Source organism: Carassius auratus, chromosome 12 (genome assembly GCF_003368295.1).
Source record: "Carassius auratus strain Wakin chromosome 12, ASM336829v1, whole genome shotgun sequence".
In the NCBI taxonomy this organism is placed as follows: Eukaryota; Metazoa; Chordata; class Actinopteri; order Cypriniformes; family Cyprinidae; genus Carassius; species Carassius auratus.
In genome coordinates, this window is record NC_039254.1 from 6706714 (window position 1) to 6730261 (window position 23548).

The following is a 23548-nucleotide window of genomic DNA, read 5'->3' on the forward strand; positions in this document are numbered from 1 at the left end:
GACATCTACAATGGTTTTTGTTTAATCCGTGACAGCTGCTCTCCTCTGCTTCCTTTACTTCGTGTCTCAGGTAATGATGCCAGGAAGCAGCCAAGCTGTGGAGGTGGATGAGGTGGAAGATTTAGCACAGCTGGAGTGAGTCATCGCAGCAGTCGCCTGATGTATACTTCCCTGTGTAGACTATCAAAAGCCACACTATAGTAAAAAGTGAATTATATGAGCAAAACATTAGTTGGCACATCAGCTAGCATGCTGAGTTTGTCTGAATTGTTTTAAAACATGAAAACTTTAACATAAGCATGCCTTTTATTTCAGAGAGGTGTGTGTGATTTCTGTTCTGCTGAACTTGAAGAAGCGGTTTCAGCAAGATTTTTCCAGACAATCCAATGTGTTCAACTGCCTGCTGTTCTTCAGAAAAATCCTCTAGCTCCTGCTTATTCTTTGTTTTTCTGACATTTTCAGTATATCTGAACCCTTTCCAACTGCGACTGTATGATCTTGAGATCCATCTTTTCACATGGAGGACAGTTGGAGAACTCCTATATACATAACTATTATATAAGGTGAAAACATTCCTGCTTTTGGTCCACTGCTTGGAGACGGTGAGCGTGATTTCACCAAGTACAACATGTTCCTGGATCAACATCCTTGTTGATCCTGGAACAACATTCCAATCAACCAATCAAAATTCAAATATAACTTTTCAGAAAATATCTGTTTTAGGCTTAAAATCAGGGTTAGGTGCTTCTCTTGTTAATCAGCTATCATTTCCCACTGATTTTAGGAAAAAAGAATGGGTAGGGTTAGGTTTAGGGGCAGGGATTGGGTTAGATTAATATTTTTAATAATAATGTTGTTCCAGGATCATCAAAAGATGTTGATCCAGGAACACGTACTTTGCAAAATCACGGCTAGCGCTTGGAGACCATTGGTTTACATGCAGATCAACTTGCAACCATTTGGGCCATTCTGTCATCGATCCTGCAGCTGGGCAACATTTGCTTCAGCTCCTGTGAGGTGTGGATGCCTGGATTACCCCTTTTAAGGACAGCTTTAGCTTTTAGGAACTTAAAAAATGTGTAGCCTATGCTTTAAGCTGTGTGTGTTTGTACCCCCACAAAAATAGAGTGAATTGTTTGAGGTTGCCCGTATTTTTAGTGAAGCCGAAGCTCAGAGAGTAGGAAACCTGAGGCCTTACAGACGGTCATCACACACTGGTTGACTGTGACCAATTTACCCAAATACACATTTACATGCCCTCAGATTTAAATGAATATTTTGGGTTCAATACAATTTAAAATCAAACAAAAATTGATAATAAGAAATGTTTCTTGAGCATCAATCATGTTGAAAACACTGAAAACATCGCAATGTAGGCTATCTTTAGCATTAGAGGAATAAATTGCATTTCGAAATATATTAAAATAAAAACAGTTATTTTAAATTGTAAATTTTTCAACGCTGCTTTTGTAAAATTGTAAATTTTACATTTATGCAACAATATGTTGTCAACCCAGAATATTATTTTAAAGTTACAGAAGTCATTTGTTTTCACAGGAAAGTTTATGACAGGATCTACTGCCCTCTCTCTGTGGAAAGCGCCATTGAATCCTGGTTAGAAATCCAAGACAATAAAACGTCATTGAAATTATTAGATTCTATAATGTATTACATACATTTACCTGTAATATAGCTGATGAATACTAACAAATTGCTCCTGATTTAGAGATGCCATTGCCACGATGCTGTGTACTCGGTGCTGTTTGACTGGATTCTTGTAATCTGTAAGTGGTTGATTCCCACAGAGATGCAGCACCAGTGGAATTGTGTCCATTATTACATTATATCCTGTTGTGATTATTCCAATTGTGTCCATTATATCCTGTCCATTATTCCAACCTTAAAGTGACTGTTTTACTGTAAAAATTCTTGTTGATTGTCTTTTTACATTTACAGATGAATAATTTACTGTATATATATATATATATATATATATATATATATATATATATATATATATATATATATATGAACAAAGTGTCAGTGAATTCCCACTTGTTTAGCTTCTTTAAATATAGCAAGTCTGTCGGAGAGACCTGAACAAATGTGCATTACAGGACCTGAGTGTGAACAGTTTCGAGCAGCTGTGCATAAACTTTCTGATGAGCAGCTGCAACAATTTGTGAACAAGGCCCAAGAGCAGGTCAAGAGTGTCCTCAGCCATCATATTGACAATACATTCCCACATTGTGAAAATATTAATACCTTGAGGAGACACTTTACCATTTGGATTTGACAGGAACAGGTTTTAATTTAATCTTTCAATTTCAATGGGACCAGCAATCGTAATTCTTGAGATACCATACCATAAATGTGGCTTCTCAGATTAGTTTTTTTTTTGCTCTGGATATAATTAATACTTTAGAGGACTGAAAAAATAAATAAAACTAATGGCTGGCTGGCAGATCTTGTGGGATCCTGGATCTCATCTGAACACAGCCGTGTGGGATCCTTCACATCCTGGCCTTCCTCAAGTAACTTCCCATTTCAGCTTTAAACCAGACACAGATTGAAAGTCAACATTCTTTTGAATAATATTATACTAGAGCTCAATTATGGATTTGGAAGTCTTCTTCTACTTTAATGTGATGTTTAAATATAATAAAACTTGAATATCCACCAAAATGACCTAGTGTTGATTCAAATGCAAATTATACTACAATGGATTTATGGGCTGCCTTTAGCTTTTTTGCATTTCTCTTTTCTTTGGCACTTTCCTTCTTTTTTGTCCCAGGCTACAGACCACACGTTCTTGAAGAAATGTCACTATCACCATGGCAACAGTCCCCAGTACTCCAAGCCCAAAATTCCTCTGCCAGTGTTCACAATATATCACTATGCAGGCGCTGTCACGTACCAGGCAAGCCTGGTTTGAGCGTTCACAAAATATTCTATTCATGAAAGATGATTGTTTGAAGAGCCTTCCATAGAATCTTTTGATTTCCATGGCTAAAATACTTTTTTGGCAAACATTAGGCTAAAATTACTTTATTCCTTGCAAGGTGCCTAACTTTCTAAACAAAAATCAGGATCAGTTTCGCCCAGAAGTATTAGAGCTTTTTGCCTGCTGTCGTTTACAGGTAAATTCATCTCATGTTCATGGAAGCTCACTTCAGACTGTCCTCAGTGATTTGTGACACAATAATGTGTCCACTATTATATATTCATGAGACTGTAAAACCCACCCAGGCAAAACAAAAGAGTTCGCAACAACCCATATCATTTATGCAAGATTTAGGTTTTTATTTTGTATAAATGACTGCTTTGTGTGTTATACACTGGGCATTTAGTATTGCCATTTGGCGTATATAGTAGGCAAATGTAAAAATATGTATAGGGAACTTAATTCCGTTTTTCTTTTTCTTTTTTACTACATTCATATGATGCTTTAAGCCAAACTATGTTAAGGTAATTTCAGCTGACACTATATGTAATTTACATCTAGTCTCTCTGTTTGTGAACAATAATTTTTAGAGTAATCAAGCAAAAATGTATTGGTGGACCTCACTTTGGTGTTCTTCCAAGTATATTTGATGTAGAATACATACCACACAGCTTAGGAATGGAGGGATACTGAAAGATACTTGGAGGGATAGTTTGCTCTGTTAATGGAGAGGTAACACACTACATCAGAAACATTCAAATACATTATTAGAGTTATGAAAATCATACATTGTTTCATAAGTGTGTGTTTGTGTGTGTGTGAGTGTCTTTGCATGTGTGTTTATAATTATATTTATTCCATTTTTATATTTTTGGTATTAATTCTTATTCATATTTTATAATTGTTATTATTTATGCACATACACACTAAAAATCATTCCATTGGTCAAAATGTGTGTGGAGAAATTTATACATATATATATACACACACACACACACACACACACGTTATAAAAATCATAAAAACTAAATTGGTCAAATTGTGTGTGAACACTGAGTATAGGTACATCGTAAAATCTCCACCATCTTTATAAATTAATTTTAACCACATTTTTCTAGCTTTTTTTTTTCTAATTTCAGACATGGTGTATTATTGGCCCAGAGACCTGCACACCAGTCTTGTAAAGAGCAAGTAGTGACTCTACTGGAGACTATAGGAGCAGAGTACTGTAATAAAATACAGTAACATAACTCTTTACCACAGCCTGGGTTATTTTGACACATTCATTTACTACATTAACAGTAAAGATCCCACCCTCTAATGATTTCCTTTAATGTGAACACACACAGGTGTTTATGAAGGAGAGTCTGTATCAGCGAGTAGAGGAAAAATGGAGTAGCACCCAAACATGGGCAGCAGTCACCATCCAGAGGAACAGTCACAGCTTCATCTGCCGAAAAAGCTTCTGTTTCTTTCAGTCCCACATCAGGGGCCGCCAGACTCGGTATGTGCAGCGATTTCATATTTGATAAACCTTGAGAGCATTATAAAAACAGAAGCGAAACAAATTCTGAATCTGAAGCAGTGGCGCGCTCTTTCTGTTACAGAAAGTACTACAAGAAATTTCAGTTCAGGGCAGCTATGATGATCACCAGAGAGACACCATCAAGAGACATGATTGGACGGTGAGAGCTTTATCCCTTTATCTCTAGCTCTTTCAATCCTTTTCCCAGTGTGCTTGTGGCTTCTTCTTGGCTTAATTTGCATAAATACAGTACAGACCAAAAGTTTGCACACACCTTCTCATTCAAAGAGTTTTCTTTATTTTCATGACTATGAAAATTGTAGATTCACACTGAAGGCATCAAAACTATAAGTTAACACATGTGGAATTATATATGGAATTATATACATAACAAAAAAGTGTGAAACAACTGAAAATATGTCATATTCTAGGTTCTTCAAAGTAGCCACCTTTTGCTTTGATTCCTGCTTTGCACACTCTTGGCATTTTCTTGATGAGCTTCAAGAGGTAGTCACCTGAAATGGTCTTCCAACAGTCTTGAAGGAGTTCCCCGAGAGATGCTTAGCACTTGTTGGCCTTTTGCCTTCTATCTGCGGTCCAGCTCACCCCTAAACCATCTCGATTGGGTTCAGGTCCGGTGACTGTGGAGGTCAGGTCATCTGGCGCAGCACCCCATCACTCTCCTTCTTGCTCAAATAGCCCTTGATGCCTTCGGTGTGACTCTACAGTTTTCATAGTCATGAAAATAAAGAAAACTCTTTGAATGAGAAGGTGTGTCCAAACTTTTGATCTGTACTGTATATATAAATTAACACACTCCACTATATCAACTGTTTACCTATATGGTCTATTGCTAGGTAACTACGGCCACATTATTAATATGTGGAAGCTAATAGGAAGCAATCAATTCCAGCCTCACTCCTCTTATTCTAAATAATGGATTGTTATAGTAATCATTATATTAATTCATGCCAACCAGTTTTATATTTTATCTAATGCAATGACAGTCAAACACATTTTCAAGTTAGTCATGTTTCACGAGTCTTATAATGTATTTTACTCTTTGGAAGGACTTTGGACCGTTTGTGTGCTGAGTGTATTTATGAGATTGTGAAATTCAATCTATTGCTCTTAAAATGGCACCCATAGTTTCCTAGTACGATGAGTAATATTGTAATACTTTTTATTCAAATTAAATAAAAAGCATGGTGGTTTTCATTCTTTCTTGCTTTTTTTAAATTTTTTATCAATAAAAAAAAAACAATACACAATTGCAAAACAACAAATAAAAAATGAATTTGAATACAGTTATGTTTATTCTCTGATTCATGTGGCGTGTTTGGGCTCTCTAGTGCGTCACGGGCTGTTTAAGAGTGTGTACACACATAAGAATGCCTGCCTGCCTGCCCTTTCATCTTTGATCCTAGATTCTCTCTTTATTCCTCACTTACTCCCTCATTCCTGCAAAGACCCACCTAAACTCCACTTCTCTTGTGTTTGGAGCACTTTACACGAGGACGGCTACGTTTGTTTTAATATCATCTTAGGTAGGTAGTGTTTAATATTTATCCATATTACACATGCTAATAGCAAACAGACAGATTAATGATACAGAGAGAATTTAGGGCGGAAAATAAGAAAGAGATCTTATTACATATCAGTTATGTAAGACTTAAAGATTTGTATAATGTGATGTGTTGGAAAAAGCTTTTAAATTTTTTTTTTTTTTTTTTGTGTGTGGTTTTACACTACCAGTCAAAAATGTTATATTTTCTTATACTTATGCATCCTTTATTACTACTCTTTTCAATATCGTGGAATAATATTAACGTTTTTTTTTAAGTATTAAATAACAAAAATGGAAAAATGGGAATCATGTTCAAATGCTTTTGAGATTCCTCAAAATCTAGATGGCAACTCTCCACAGCCTTCATGAGGTGCATCATGGGATGATTTGAAATGGTTCCCTGGTATGCCCTAGTAAAAAAGTAATATCTAAAATACATTTATTTCATACTTAGTATAGTTCAAATATGTAAACAAATCTTAAAAGTATGCCATCATCTTTCAGTGCTATTATTGAATGTTTGATCGGTTTCCATCTATACAATGACTATGAAATTTGAGCTGTTCTTGCATTAAAGCTTGTTCATGGCACTCTGTCCTGAGATTTGTCTGTCAGATCTATTAAAAAGAATATGCATAAAACGTCAGTTTATATTTATGAACAAAAATATGTTCATCAGTAACTTAATCAATCCAAACCTTTGACTGGTAGTGAGTTCTTTTTAAATGATCCTCTATGTTATGTTATGTAACCTGCTGCTTTCAGTTCTGTTTCCTTGTTACCCCTCATTGTTTTATACAGTTTGGACTATGTCCTCTTCAGCTGTGATGCACTCGACTGTCAAATCACTTTTGTTATGCATTTGTGGTAAGACTGGTTTGTGACGTGATCCTCATTCAGTGGGTTTAGAAGCTTCGTGTATATTTTGTATGATAGCATTTTTGCTTGTCCAATAAAAGTTAACTTGTTTAATATAAAAACAGTTCACTGGAACAGACAAGAAAGCAACACTCCAGGACACTCTCAGATTTGTTTCTACAGTATGTAAAAATCAATGGGTTTATTTTCTGCACTGTTTTCTGGCAACAGTGATACACAAAACAGAAAAGGCTAATCAAACACAATGATAATACTAAATGATAAGATAAAAAATGGGTTTGGTGTCTCATATTTCATGTAATTCTTTTGTGTGGGGAGGAGCGAGTTAAGGGAGGGTCTTCCTAGGATATAAAAGAAGGCCAGCTGCTAAGAATAGTCCTGTTTACCTTTGCATACTATGTTGTGGACAGGTAATAGAATAAATGAGTGGAATAGCTTTACAAAATAAACGTCAAGAAGGAATGAAACACTGTAATATGCAAATGTCCAGAGAGTGGCTTAATATTAATCTTGTTTAATGTTAGATTGTGTTTTTGATTGTGTTTTGATTTGATCAGGAACATATTAATAGATCAAGAGTGAAGGGAGCAGCAAAACCGACATCTTCCTCTTCAGAGATGGTGAGACGTCATCTTTTTTATCAATTTTTTTTTTCTTTTCTTTTGTTTTGTGACTTGTGTGCTCAAGGTCTCTGAGCATCTGACTTTTATGGACTTGGACATAATTTAACTGGTCACTTCAGAGTGAAAAAAGTTAATTTTGAACAACACTAAAGAATGAAATACTATATTTTACCTGAAGGATGTGGGAATGTTGGAGATCCCGGCAGACCTGTCGGCCAGATTACGCAGTGCAGCAGGTGAGACCCTTGATGCTTCAGAACCAGTTAAAAGTACTGAGATTGAAGACTGAAGTACTGTGTCATTTTACTCAATTAAAAATCTAAGTAATAGATCAAACACACTTGAGTAAAAGTACTATAAAAGGCGTTTCCTTCATTATTTGTAAAAGTGCCTTAAAGTGAAATGTGATTTTTTTTTTTCATCAAAGTAACTTTGATTAACAATTTCTTAAAGCAACCTGTTCACAATTTTTTCAATGGTTTGACCATGTGAAACTGTTCAGCAGAATTCAAGATCCTTAAAGGTGTTTCCTTACTTTTTTTTATTTACCAGCAGCTGAAATTTGACAAAACTCTACGTTTAAAAATAAAAAGTCTTTAATACTCACCGGACCTGCTTTTATTTAATCAAAAATACAGTGAAAAGAGGAATATTGTGAAATGTTATTACAGTTTAAAATAACTCTGGATTCTTTGATGGATATAAGTATCTTTTGTAACTGTCGATTTTGATTACTTTAATGCATCTTTGCTGAATAAAAGTATTCAGTTTAAGAATGATTGACATTGTGCACGCTCAAATTAAGTCTTTTAAGTAATTATATTGCTTTGGGGGAAAACCGTGCCCATATTTGTATTCACATTTACATTGTTGACTCTCAGGACGTCCTCAAGGATCAGGAGTAACAGAAGTAGCTCTGCCACAGATCAAAGCAGAACACAACCTCGCATTGCCCCAAGACATTGACAGACACCCTTTCTCCCAATATGCCAACACAGTCCTAAAGGTAGAACTTAAAAAACGTTCAACCTAGTTTTGTGCTCTTCCGCTTCATGAGCAATTTCCATACCTGTGAATCAATAGCTTCCATTTTTTAATGCAGTTATCTGTTTTCCTTTCCATTAGGACGGATGGGGCCAGCCGCAAAGTTATCCGCTTCAGAAGCCTCTGACGCCTCTGGATCCTGATGATGCCCGTACAGCTCTAGAAATCTATAAACTGGTAACTACAGAACCTCAGAAATTCGAAATAAAGCTTTACTGAAATGTTGGGTATGAAATCTTGGATTTTGAATGAATCCTTCCCCATCTATGTTCTCCTTTAGATCCTGCGTTTCACAGGTGACTCTGATCTGACAGGATGGCAAGAGCAGATGTTAGGGAACTATATTGTGGAGAAGAGCCAATTACGGCCCAGCATCAGAGATGAGATTCTAGCACAACTGGTGTACCACACTTGGGACGGGGATAATGAAGAGAGTGACCTGCGGGGCTGGTTGCTCCTGGCCTGCTGTCTGAGTGCCTTCACACCCTCTCCCGCCTTGGAGAAACCCCTGCTCAAGTAGGTCTTTATCACAAACTCAAAAGAGGGGGCTTTAGAACAGGAAGAGAGGAGATTGATATAACATTGCCATTGGTTGTTTATTCAGATTTACATTTCCTAAGTAAACTATACAGATTATCAAATTGCATATTGATCAATAGATAAATAAGGCCAGACAGGAGTCTGTACGGCTATTGGTTATCTTCAGAAATAAAATGTATATTTATTATGATCGTCAGGTATGTGTCTGACCGAGGTCCAGGGGAGTATCGCTCTCTGTGCCAGCACAAGCTCCTCACATCCCTCCAGCTCCCTTCCCCGGCCTGCAGACGGCACCCTCCGAGTCAACTCGAGTGGACAGCCAATCAGAGGAAAGGAAAGATGGTGGTGGAGGTTAACACTTTCAATGGTGAGGGCTGTAGCTTTCTTAGAAAACTGGGCTGATTCTCAGCAAAGAATATTGGATTGCCAGTTTCACTGTTCATTCCAAGATAATTTATTCTTATTAATATGTTGGAGTTTGAATGTTTTATTAAAGTACGGTGTTTATTTGATGTTGACTGTTTTTAATTTTCAGAGGAAAGGTTAACTGTGGAGGCGGAGTCTTGGACCACAGGAGAACAATTGGCCTCTTGGCTTCTTAGCTACAGGTAGCTAATAGATAAATATGTCTGTTTTTGTGGATGAATCTTGCCAAAAAAAAAACAAAAAAAAAAACAAATCTTGTTCATGAAAACTGGACAAGTTTTTTTTTTTTTTTTATTCCATAATGCAACAAAATTATATTATATGTGTATGTGTTTATTTATTTAAAATAGCATTAATAAAAGCTTCATTCTGGCTTTCTAGGTTATTTTGTGACATATTTGACCGACAGAATAATTGTAGTATGCTATTTAAATTGAATTATTATATTTGAAATCATTGTGTTTATATATTGTATATATATTCTCCATGTAAAAGTGCATTTGAACAGAAAATCAAGATGCTGAAAGGCATTCCCTGACTTTTTTAAATGAATCAGTCACTGAGTTTGTTGACATTTGAATATACACTGCTGTTTAAAAGTTTGGGGTCAGTAAGATGTTTAATAATTAAGTTCATTCAATTATTATATGTTTAATAAATACTATAAATTACACGTAATTATATACTAAATAATTAGTTGGCAAATTGTAATTTAAATCAGTTTAACTATTTTACATTTATATTAAGTGTAATATTAAATAGTAATTGATTTTATTTTAAAATTGCAATTCAATATGCAGCATATACAACAGAATTATTTCATATGTAATTTATTTAGTTGTTTAGTTCTAGTTATTTTTGTGAGATTCACCAATACTTCTTAATGTCATATTGTTTCTCTCTCAGGGGTCTGAAAGAAGCTACACGGGGCTGGTCTCTGTCTCTGCTGGCTGGGGAGGGCTGGACTGACCTGGCTGGCTGTGATTTTGTAATGGATCTCTTGGCTGGAGTGGAGGCTGATGTGCCTCTGGGTCACCCATCCGCTCAAACCGATTACTTCTTTAGCAACACAGGCGACAGGTACGGCTCTATAGAGCTCAGTGCTGACAGTTCATTCAAAAAGAAAACGGCGAAATTACTGCTTTTTAATCCATTATGTCTTTTTTTCAGTATGGCAACCACCGACCTGGATGACTTCATACCACCTGCTCCCTCCATGCAAGCCCCTGGTTTCCCCTCCTTTGAAGCGTCCTCATGGGACACCTATGAACCCTCTTCCACATCCCAGGGTGAGTGTCCAATCATAGGAAACAGACAGGAAATTCTGAGTCATGATCTGTTGCATAGATTTGCAGAGGGACGATAAAAGAAATCACAGTAAATGAAAGCTAAAGTATGAGGGCTGGGAAGCGGCTCTCCCTGTAGAGTAAATAAAATGACTGTTTCACTCTGACTTTATAAAGGACACTCCTGAAACAATCTTTCTTTCAGGATCTCGAGGTCGACAGATGGATGCTTATGTTGATGACCTCTTTGATTCTGTGTTTGATCAGGGTCCTCCGGTCAGTATCATCCAGTTCAAATATATAAACATTATTGTACAGTTTATAGTCAAACTGGCAGCTACTTTAAATTCACCATTAATAATAGTCATTATTTTACAGCAACATATCTGTTTAGAGTAAATAAAAATCTGTGGATTTTTAGCAAACTATAAGTGTGCTTATGTTGCCTTTCTTTTAATAAATTGACATTTATATATATATATATATATAATATATATATTATTTACATTTATAGAGTTGGAACAGGAGTCATGACTCAAACTCATGTCACATGCAAGAGCAACACAGCTCAACATGTCAGAGCCCATGTGCTTATCACTAGGCTACACGGATATGCTGTTAACATTTATTAAGCCAGCAAAGATTACATAGCTTTGGCACTTATTAACTCTGAGATCTACTTGCATTGCCTTTTATCTCTGAGGGCTGGCCTGAGGTCGTACTATCTGCATTTTTATTCGGTTTTTTATTGATAGGACTTTGAACGGATGGCCATGCTGAATCGCAGAATGAGGGGAGGCGGAGGTATGATGCCCGGCATGTACACCGGAGCAGGTACAGTTTGTGTCTGTTTAATTAGTGTGTAGTGATCGATCGATCGTGCTCCAGATATTTAGAGAGCAGTGAAGCCAATGTAATGCTGATAAAAATGATCCATTTTCATGGTAACAAATAAGATTGCTGAATTTAAACACTTTATTTACAGAATATTTATTGTATTTATATTTAGAAGACTTGTTTATCAAAAGCCATTTACAAATGAGGAACATCACAAGCTATTTTTAATAGAACCAACAATGATCAGAGTATACAATGACTATCAATAAATGTATGAATAAATATATATAATATAATTTAGTTTGCATTTTTAGTTAATGTAATTTATTTGTAATTTAACATCCAGTCGTTTTAACATAAATTATTGTTTTATTTATTTAAATATTTAAAATAATACCTGACATTTATTTTGGACCTGACATTGGATTTTATTTTGCGATCTCCCCATATAATTTAGGAATGCCAATGAATCCCGCCATGGCTGGCTATGGTGCCACACCAATGATGCCGAACATGATGCCTACTATGCCCATGATGCAACCCATGCAACGTAAGCATCCTGCTGATGTTGTGCTTCTCTGCTAACATAAACTGTTAAATTCTGACCCTCTTCCTACTGCTTGTTTTGGACGTAGCTATGATGATGCCAACTGCCATGCCACAAGCCATGCCACAAGCCATGCATGCTGCACCTCCGGCCATCAACTCACAGCAGCTGCTGGGTTCTCAGCAGCAGGACTTTATCAATCAACAGGCTCTGCTTCTGGTATAACATTGTTATGGTCTTAAATTTGTAACATGAGTCCATTCAACATAAAGTAGAGAGATAAATCTATTTTCCCCTATAGGCTCAGCAGATGACAATGCAGGCGATGACACTGTCCCAGAAGCAGCAGCAGGAAGAGATGCGGAAACGCGAGAGAGAGTCAAAGAGACAGTCACCACGTCAGCGGCGGCGCTCTCCTCCACGTGCACGTTCACCTTCACGCTCACCCTCACCCAAACCCCGAAGCCGGCCCCAGGAAAAAAAAAACGTTCCTCAGGCCCCCAAAAAAGCCCCAGAGACACTCCCAAAGCCCCGCAACCCAGAGGTACAGGAAATGATCAGTGCCTGTGTTTTCTTCAACCGTATGTTTTTCACTTGCAATTACTTAATTTGTTCTGTAAGGCACAGCCCGAGGCAGAGGTGGATCTCAGGGCCCCAGAAGATCAAGGGTCCTTTCAGGATAAGAGGAATTTTTTTCAAAAGATCGGTGAGTACACGCTGTCTAATCAGAATCCTTAAACTGGCTAAAATAAGACTGCATGAAAGATCAGATTTTCACTATCTTTATGCATCTCAGGAACATCAGAAGTACGCCCGAAGTCAGCGCCAAAGGTTGCTAAACCACTGATATACGCCTCTCCGCCGGAGGTGACCCAACCCAAATCACCTCCACCAGTAAAGACTGAAGGTCAGATGTTTTTCACAAGACCGTTTTTCATTGTGGTCTTTATTTAAATTCATACAAATGTTTCCATAGTCTTCTAAGATTATAATGTGTCTTAAAATGTATAAACCATTCTTCACACAGTGAAACCACTCCCAGAACCTCCTAACATCCGAACACCTGAACCAGAATCTCCAGAGCCCACATCTCCCAAACCAGAACCTACTAGTAACATTAGAGAGATCATCAAGCGGTACCAGAGCCGGCCCTCTCCAGAGCCTAAAGCCTTCCAGCCTGTCAGGTGGGCCAAGAATTGACATGAATTGTTGTAAAGCAATAGCTTGCTCCACCTAGAGACCACTTTTCATGATCCATTGAATCCCCAATGGATCAAATCAAGTGTGTCACTACGGAAGTCAAATGGGTTGTTAATTGTGATTCATATTGACTTAATGCAAACTCTGCTGTTACTGATCACTTGCATAATATTATGTTGCTTCGACCTTTTCACTTGGAGTGATTCACAAACCGTAAATGGAGGAATAATGTGGACTTTGATCTTCCCAGGGTTCCGGCCAAGCATTTTGTAAAGAAAAATGACCCCAAAGAAGAGGCACTGGCCATTCTCAAATCTCAGGGACCTGTCTCTAACCAGAAGGTAGATGATACCGACCTGAGTGACATGCCATAATCTAGTGTTTTAGACTTTTTGAGCTCAAGGATGCAAATGTTCACCATGAATCTTTTTTTGTGCTTCAGAAACAGTGGGAACAGAAGCCTCCTTCACCCCCTCAGCTGCCTGAGTCCCAACGCCCTCGTGAAATCTCTAATGATATGAGGCAGAAGCAGCGTTCACTAGCTGATCTCTTCGGCTCACAGCGTACACATGCTTTGCCTCGAGCTCGTGAGCCCATCCCTCCTCCACCTCCCAACATCCCCGACCCACCAGCAATGCCTCCTCCTGTTCCTAGTAAGTGACATCTTATATATAGGGGTCATTTCTAATATATACTGTATACACATAGTACGTCAAGTATAATTGAAATTGTGTTAGTTCATTTTCTTTAATTATAATTAGCACAATTAACTGAACATGAGATGAAATGAAATAATTTGCTACTTTTTAGGTTTGAACGGATGTTGTAATTTTTATAATGCTGCCAGGTACTATGCATTAAAATGAAAAACTGACAATACTTTTTCTGTATTTAAAATATTCCAGCTGTTGAAAACTGGCAGTTTATTAAGAAATGTTACAAATTAATAAGAAATTATTAAGGTGTTTCATTTTTTTCTTCCTTTAATCAAAATATTCTAGATGTTGAAAAACTAGTTATTTATTAAGATTATTATTTATTAACTGATAACATTTTTATCTGGTTTTATATTTTTATGCATAACAATTAAGTAATAAAAAACCATTTAAATATTTATTCAGTTTTTTTCATGTCTAATAGAAAAACTGCAAAATTATTATTATTTATTTTTTAAGCAAATGTGTTGTCTTGGGGATATTTGGATAGATGGATCATAAAAACTTTAATTTGTAACACTTGTGACCCTGGAGCACAAAACCACTCTTTTTTTTATGCCAATGTTCCATGAAGATATTTTGTACACTTCCTATACGGTAAATATATCAAAACTACATTTTTTATGAGTTAGATGCATTGCTAAATTTCCAGATTTTCCAAATGTTGTCCTAACCTAAAAAAAAGGATAAAAGATTATTTAATTATTTTTAAGATTATGTATAAATCTCAATAAAAAATGACTTTGAAGTCCAGTGTTACATATACATTTAAAAGTTAGATATACGTATGAAAATTTGAAGAAAGCTGTGAAGATTTTAATCTCTACATTTCAAACATTAAGGTAAAATGATTTCTTATCCTTTATGTGTTCCTAAAGATCAGTTCAACAAGATGGTTGAGGAGGAGAGTGTTCGCTCCCAGTTGCACAGATTCTCTGCCAGCGTTCACTTTTCTTACCCCAGTATGCCTGGCAAACTCTTCCTGCGCAAGGAGGTAACGAAGTCGAGAGAGTTTTATGTGAATCCCCCAAAGGGTATCATGGCTGCTTCTGGCTAACTTAAGTATCCTCAATCTATTTGTGTTTTCTTGTACACAGCTGTTTTATCCCAGGGAAAAATTCAACCACCCATACATTCTTAATTTACTCTGTGAGCAGGTCAGTAGCAATCATAGCATTAGATTTGATCAACAAGGCAAAGTTTCAAAATCAATGTATTTGACGTTAGTTTGTATACATCAAATTCTGGGCCACACATTATCTACTGTTTTTGTAAACTGCAGATCATGCGAGACACTTACTCGGATTCTTGTCTGAGGATTACACGCGAGGAAAGGCGTAAAATGAAAGATCTTTTGGGTATGAAAGATGCTGGTTTTTTTTTTTACAATGTATCAATCTAATAATAATTCAGTTAAGCTATTATGTACAATTCAGCTAGTCTCTGTGTGTTTCTCTTACTAGCAAGCTTCCATATCGGAACCAGTATCAATTCACTAGATGACACCCTGAAGAAAAGAATTGTCATGGCAGCAAGAGACAACTGGTCTAATTACTTTGCACGTCTTTTTAATGTGAAGGTGAAATACTTGGCTTTGCTTACGTAATGCGCATAAACATGCATACAGAAATGTGTTAAGCACTCTGAAATGTTTTTGCGTGTGTGCTTTAACAGGTGGGGAATGGAGGAGATGCTCAGATCCTGGGAGTGTCACACAGAGGAATCAGACTGCTGAAAGTGGCCAAAGCTTCAGGCATAAACCCTAAACACCTCAGACTCCTGCACAGCTACAGGTACAGGCTAAACATGTTGTGTTAAAGCAACACTATGTCACTTTTTCTGTGTTCAAAATTAGCAAAATAGACTTAAACTTGGAGAAGTAGCTCCGGTTAGAATGTTCTTCCGCTGGATGCATGCAGTTCTGTTTATTAACTGCTGGAGTGCCCAAATTTACATAGTGTTGTAAATGTATTAAAAATTATCGTTAAAATTTTAAATAATTGTTTTCTGTTTTAAAACTTTTAAACATGAAATAATTCCTGTAATGACAAAGTTGATTTTTTAGTAGCCATTAGTTATGATCCTTCAGAAAACAGCACCAAATCAGCTAATTAATTAGGAAAAATTTTGTTTTATTAGCAATGATGAAAATAGCTGTTGATATTAAAATGTAGGGTTAATATTTTTTTGGAGAACACAATATACTTTTTTTTCAAGATTCTTTGATAAATAGAAATGTTAAATACAATAAATATAGATAATAGAATAAAAAATAGATAAATAGAAAGTTTTACATTTATTTTTGTAACATTACAAATGTCTTTGCTGCCAAGAGCTATTCCTTGCGGAATAAAAGTATTATTTTCTTTAAAAAAAAACAAAAAAAAAAACGATTGACCCTAAACAACTGAACAGTTGTATCTAATATTGTATAGTGTTGTAGTTTATATAACCATATGTTTCTACTGTTCAGTTTTTCACAGGTGTTGTCAGTACAGCAGCAAGGGGCTGAAAAAGTCGTGATCTCTTTGAGTAGTGAAGAGTTAGAGCTTCAGTCTCGACAGGCACCACAGATCGCTGCTGTGATTCATCTCTTCCTCATGGAGCTGATTACGGTGCTGTGATACTACTCTTAACATATGTAGCTTTCATTTTCATTTAAAGTCACCATACCTGACCCTGTTTACTTTCATGGTCTTATAAGGAATGGTTAATGCAGTACATTTTGTTCATAGGAAAAAACACAAATTGCTCAGTCTCTGAAACAACTCTGGCTCTGTTTTTCAATTTCTCAACCCTTCTCCTTCAACCACCTCCATCCTGATATGCAAAACCTTTTTTTCATTGAAACAATTAAACCCCACCACGTTTATTTTTATTCCACTATAACAAGTAAAACGGGTTGTGGTTTCATGTTGACTTTAACCATGACATTAACTATTATTGTGCATTGTTTTCATTTCAAAATTCTCAAAAAAAATAAAAAAAATAATAATAAATGTTAATCTTACCTTATCTTTACTTATCCTATCTTACAGAACTCAGACTATGTGATTGCTGTGAAAAGCTATGTGACAGATGACAAGAGCTTGCTGAACTTTCACAGAGGTGATGTCATCAAAATCCTCAACATGGACGGCCTCAAGGACGGTGAGAAGAAAACTTGAGAAAACCATTTCAGATTGTGGATCTCCTTAAACTTTACCTTGAATATGTGAAATGTCTATGCTACTAGCGACAAAATCATAACATGTTCAAAAAAACATTGGTTAATCCAAACGTTAATCTGACAATTAAAACCAGCTTTCTAATTTGTTAATACACTAAAGATATGATTAGATTAATTTAGGCAGTTTACAGATGTTAGGCCGATCAGCAGTGACATGGCACAAGTGTTATTTCCCAGGACACATATTTTTTAGGAAGAACATTTAGTGCATTGTTTAAAAAAAAAAAAGCAAAAGTGTGACATGTTTGTATATTGATTATCACATTTGTAAATGAATAAGTAATACAGAATAAAATCTAAAAGAGATTTGCTATTTGTTTTTGTTTTTTTACTTTGCAGGATGGATGTTTGGTTCCAACGGGGGCCGTTCTGGACTCTTCCCAGTGGATGTCACTCAGCCTTGTGCCCCACCAGACTACCACAGCAGCAACATGGAGCGGCAGCTTGAACGGAAAAAGAGTATGAGACTCACTGGCTCCTCCACCAGTGTACCAGCCAATATTCCTGTCACCAACACGCCTGTCAATGGCCCTGTGACCATCATACCTGCTAATAGCGTTGTGTCCAACCCCCCTGTTGCCCGCTCAGTGGCTAGCAGCGTATACAGCGCTGACGTGAGATCTGAATCAGATCATCAGCTGTATATCATGACTGAATTTGCCAGGAAGTTCTTCACAGTTGCTTCCAGCAGGTGAAATCTTCTGGAAAGCGGAGGGGTTTGCTCCATACTCCACAAACGCCACTTGACATTGATTTATTTTTCTTATTTTCAGACAAAACAAAGACAAAAGTCCTAATGAGATGGTGGAACACACTCCAGTACGTATGCATTATCTTAGCCTCTCACTCAATGCATGCTGGGATTTTAATACGTTTTTTTAATCATTTTTGTTTACTGTGTTTTCGTTTATTAGAATCCTATTCAGGAATCATTGATCCTTTTCTCAGACACTGATCTCAATCGTCTTGGGACTCAAAACTTCATGGGTATGTTACCAAATGTACTGAAAAACTGTAAGTTCACCGATTAGAACTGAAAAAAAATTTGGTTCACTGGGATACTGTGCAGTCAGTGGGTCATGTAAAATAAAATCAGAACCCAAGAAGCAAAGAGGTCAAGTTTGGTAAGGTGATAAAAGTGGTAAAAGGGTTTACTTATAAGTTAAGCAATTTTAAAATTTTTAAAATAAGTTATTCAACATAAGATACTTAAGAACTTAAGATTCAACTCATGTTTTTAAGTCAGTTTAATGTAATACAAGTTAAAATGACTTGCAATTGATTGTACTTAAAAAGAAAATTAAGGCAGCAACTTTTTTTTATAGTGTATAACTGTACATTATCCCACTTAATACATAATACATTACATAAATTAAAAATTTAATTAATCTATATGTCATTTAAAATAATGACTTTAAATTAAAAGATTAAAAATGCCTTAAAAAAACTAATATGACTATATACAATTGTTTACCTGGGAAACTGGTCATTATATTTAGTTGTCGTTTTTAACCCAAAATATTTGATCACAGATTGACCAATCAGAATGAATCTGATTCCATTCCATTTAAAGTATTTTACCCAGCAGTCTCTTTGTAGTTTTGATGCAGTTTATGATGGATCAGCCTATGAAGAAAAATCAGACAGAGAGTGACTGTGTTAACTCCATTTTGCAGGTAAGCGTTCCCTCCAAATGGACAGCATATTTTATTTTGAGAGAATTTTGATATCTGTTTCATGACAGTTTGTTTTGGTTTAGTTGGGAAAAGAGAAGGAGTTCCTCAGAGATGAGATCTACTGTCAGGTCATCAAGCAGACCACAAAAAACCCAGTGAAGTGAGTAAATACTATATGTACAGTACACTACCATTCAAAAGATTGTGGCCAGTAAATGTTTTTTTATTATTATTATTCTTGGTAGGACACATTAAAGAATTCTGAAACTTTACCAGCCCTAGATTTTTGAATGTGCATTTAATTTGCTGATTTCGTAGGGAGAGCTGTACCCGTGGCTGGCGTTTGTTCAATCTGGTGACCGGATTCTTCCCATGTTCCAACACTCTCCTGCCATATTGCACCCTCCACCTGGAGACCATCGTTCAGGATGCCAACCATCCTTTTCAAGGTACAGTATTCACTTGTGGATTTTGCTATACTATATGATTAGAAAGTTATGTTCACCTAATTGTATCAAGAATAGCTTTTTTTGTGTTTGCATTCGGTTATGTGAATATAATAATTGTTTACAGAACTGGCAAGTGTGTGTTTGAAGAATCTCAGACGATCACTCCGTTTCGGAGGACGCAGACATATCCCTTCACATTCAGAGATGGAGGCCATTTTGGTAAGTGAAGACACATGAGAAAAGAAAAGAAAAGATGCTAAACAGAGCAGGTATGAAGGTATGTGAACTTGTATTCTCTGCTCCGCAGGCTGGGAGGAACTCCCGGCGGTTGCCCATAAAAATGCCTGGTGGAATCGAATTTACCTGCAAGATTCGCAGCTTTAGTGTAAGTGAGGACCGCTCGTTCTATTTTCCTTCTATGCAGATAACCTGTTGTTTACATGTAGTGCTTTTTTGCTTTTCTGTAGGTCGCATTTGAGGTGCTACAAGAATTTTGTGCTGAGATGGGCGTCATAAATTCAGTAGAAGTGAAGGAGTTCTCCATCCATGCCACTAAGAAGGGGGGTAAGATATCTCTAATCACTCTTATGCACACTTGAACACACATTCACATATCATTACATTTACAGTTATGCATTTAGCAGACGCTTTTATTCAAAGCTAAGATTTCTTTTTCCAGTATGTCATACTTTCTTTACTACGAATCCCCCTCTTTAGGTGATGTGAATCGACCAATTCACGCCGATGAGTATCTTTTTGACTTCCTGCTGGATGATGGCTCCATCTCCCTCTCCTTTCATCGAATAATCTGGAAACAGCCCATGCAGTTCAGCAATGATCTTTATCTGGAGTTCCACTACCAGCTGGTACGAAAAACTTCACTTTAGAATTCATTATTATGTCAAATATTAAAGTTATAACAACACAACCCCTGGTTTACATGAATGAATATCCAAGATATACATCTTGAAATGTACTGTATACACTATTGTTAAAATCAAATTGATACACTACAATTCTAAAGTTTGGTGTATAGCGCTACAGAAGATTTAAAAACAATTATTTTAACGAAACGCAACAGTTGATTCATCAGATAATCCAGATTCCAATTCTATATGAAAATATTGTAAATGAGAAATGTTTTCTGAACACCAAATCAGCGTATTACTCTTAAGTGAAATATGCTGAATTCAGCTTTGCCATCACAAAAATAAATCGCAATAATATTTCGCAATATTACTATTTTTACTGTATTTTGGATTAAATAAATGTAGCTTTGAGGAGCATAAGCGTTTTACTTTTATTAAAATCAAATGTATTATACTCTTAAAAATCTTACCAACCTACAATTCATTTTCATGTACTGTATGATGGATCTAATGTTTTTCAGCTTCTGGCTAACTATCTGGGAGGGAAGCTGTTGCTGCCCACGAACAGTGCTACAGTCTACCAGCAGGTGGCAGAGTTGACCGCTCTTCAACACCTTGCACTTGGGCTGACTGATCTACCCTCCAAGTAATTTGATATATCCCAAACATTTTTTTTTTTCATCCCTAAACCTTTCAGTGAAACTTTTCCGTCATTTCAGCTGACAGTCAAATCATTGTTTACATGTCATCACATCTTTACATGTAATCAATTTTCATCTTCAGTGCTGAGGTAAAGCAATACCTGCCCCGCATGGATCAGCTCAACTCCAATGATGAAAGACTTCTTGCTACTATACGGGCACAGTTTTCTACTTTAGGCCCCCTCAGCCATCTTGATGCAAAAGCTCGCTTTATCAGTGAGTGAGCAAACCTGCTGGTAAACCATTTCATTTATTGACTCCACGTCCTTATATCCATATAAACAAACCCTTTAACTTTCCAGAAAGTGTCAGTATGCTGCCTTCCTTTGGATTCGATGTCTTCACCGCTCAGAAAGTAAGTCATCGCAGCTGCCCCTCTCCCTCCCTGATCGCAGTCAACCATGAATTTATCAAAATCCTTGATCCCAAATCACAGGTATGACCCTCCAGTTCAGTTCCCATGATGCTTTGATCTTGACTGTGTGTTTATACCATAACCATATCTAAACAATCACAAACTTTGCAGAACGTGTGTTTGACGATGTCTATGGAGGATGTGCAGTCCTTGCGCTCAATCCGTCCCAAAAAAGACAAGCTGCCATCCGTTGAGATCAGTTTTAGTGGCCAGACTCAACCAAGGACTATCAGCTTCAGTCTAAAGCAGGTTCGTATGTAGATGATGTATACAATATACATGTTGTCATTTTCAAGAGCTGGACTTATTGATATTTGGTTATGGTTAATGGTCTTTTATTGATCTCTGGTGTCTCTCAGGCGAAAGAGCTGTGCCACACCATTGCAGTGATTATGGAAGAAGTGGTGAAACCCTCCTACGGTAGTTTGTCCAGTCGCTCCGCAACGCCACATTAAACAACCAACATATGCAAACTTCCCCTAATATCCCATGACTTACTCTAAAGTTCAAATATGTCTCCTGCCAGTCGTTTTATTTAAAAAAGATGTACAAATGTTTGTGTAAAATCAAGGTTAATGCTTACAAAGTGTTTAATTCAATATGCAGTAGACAAGGTTTTTTAGGGGTGTAAAGATACTGCAAGAAAGATGTATACAGTACAATTTTCTATAAAAATATCATGACATTTTGAACTGTTTGGAATGAATAATAATGATTTTTTTTTGTTTAATTTAGCATCATGATGATATTATACCAACAAATGGGAATGATTTGTGATTATATTTATTGTAAGGTTAACCTATATTGTGTATATGTGTTACAATTATGTTTAATTATCTGCCTCTGAATAAAAGAAAACTAATAAGTGAGTACAGATGTTAAACTATTAAAGTGTAAAATGTCTTCTGAAGTGTGGTTTTCATTATTTTTCAGTAAATATCACTGATATGGCTCCTGTCAGAAAACGGAGAAAATATTTTTCTTTCCATTTTCATGCAGAAACATATTTAAATAGGGATATTTATAAATATGCATTTATTATAAATACTATATGACATCAAATGTGATTTATTTTAGCAAGTATAAACAAGAATAAACTAACTGACATTATGAATACAGAAATCATATAGAAAGAATAAATAAATAAAACAAGAATTACAGAGGTACTAAATCAAATTGCATAACATTCAGCAGATCATAATACAGTTTCACAAATTTGACACTTTTCTTTTGGTGTTATATTTTTTAGTGTTATAATGAGGTAGTTAATGTCACAAAGTAAATTATGTAATTTGGGTAATGTTGAAGAAATTTTACATTTTCTGAATGTAGTATTTTCCCAATAAAATAAATACATTACCTATGTAATCTATGTTATGTTTACAATGAGAAAAATAACAGAATATATCACACAAAGTTAAATCAATGTCTAAATCTCATTTGTGAGTTATATATTATGCTAATAATTTTAAATGTATTTCTTTTACATTGTCGGGGACACAACATTTACAAGGTAATAGCCATGATTTTTTCCCCAATTGATCTTATCTATTAAAGACTTCTTAAAACATCATTTTCCCACGGATAATTATTTTCCTTTATTGAAACACATTTTTTATAATTTTATTACATTTTGGGTTGTAAATATATGACATCAAGGCCCGGTTATATAGACAGGGCTTAGCCTAAACCAGCATAAAGCCATAGTTCAATTAAAACATCTATGTTCGTTTATAAACATGCCTTAGAAAAAAAAAAACATTACTGGTGTTCATCTTAAGACAAAACAAAGGGACTGGCACGTTTTAAGATCAGTCAGTCCAAGTTAATTTCAGTTCAAGAGCTCAGATTTACATTTTATTCTAGGACTAGGTTTAAACTTGTCTGTGAAACCGGGATAAATGTTTAACCCTGATGTTCAGGGCAACTACACAGACAGAGGCTCCGCCCTATGAGCCAGACAAAAGCAGGCCGATTACCCGCCCTGTAGTACTAACCAATCACAAAGGACAAAACAAAGCAAATCCCGCCCTTCATATAACACTGACCAATCATATTCCACTACATCGTCTCTG

The 23548-nt window shown here is 36.1% G+C and overlaps 1 protein-coding gene across 1 annotated transcript; it reads left to right on the forward strand.

Moving 5' to 3' along the window:
* Nucleotides 1–5881: 5881 nt before the first annotated feature.
* LOC113111636 (unconventional myosin-XVB) lies at nt 5882–22368 on the forward strand. Its single transcript, XM_026276581.1, has 42 exons — nt 5882–6016; nt 7473–7535; nt 7717–7774; nt 8420–8544; nt 8664–8759; nt 8863–9098; nt 9320–9489; nt 9658–9730; nt 10455–10628; nt 10719–10837; nt 11040–11110; nt 11590–11668; nt 12129–12221; nt 12307–12437; nt 12520–12762; nt 12846–12924; nt 13015–13125; nt 13246–13402; nt 13669–13759; nt 13861–14071; nt 15013–15128; nt 15232–15291; nt 15417–15492; nt 15598–15713; nt 15809–15927; nt 16608–16749; nt 17173–17284; nt 17703–18054; nt 18137–18182; nt 18278–18350; nt 18963–19039; nt 19123–19199; nt 19358–19488; nt 19613–19707; nt 19796–19873; nt 19956–20052; nt 20206–20354; nt 20879–21003; nt 21141–21274; nt 21361–21494; nt 21585–21722; nt 21833–22368. Exons 2-42 carry the CDS (start codon nt 7533–7535, stop codon nt 21926–21928), a joined length of 4863 nt encoding a protein of 1620 aa, XP_026132366.1. The 5' UTR covers nt 5882–6016; nt 7473–7532; the 3' UTR covers nt 21929–22368.
* The last annotated feature ends 1180 nt before the right edge of the window (nt 22369–23548 follow it).

What these genes read in the sequence shown, in the direction of transcription:
- LOC113111636 (XM_026276581.1), top strand. An exon ending in TTTAGCAACACAGGCGACAG is followed by an intron (nt 10,629 to 10,718) that starts GTACGGCTCTAT and finishes TCTTTTTTTCAG; the next exon opens with TATGGCAACCACCGACCTGG. An exon ending in CTGACTGATCTACCCTCCAA is followed by an intron (nt 21,004 to 21,140) that starts GTAATTTGATAT and finishes TTTCATCTTCAG; the next exon opens with TGCTGAGGTAAAGCAATACC.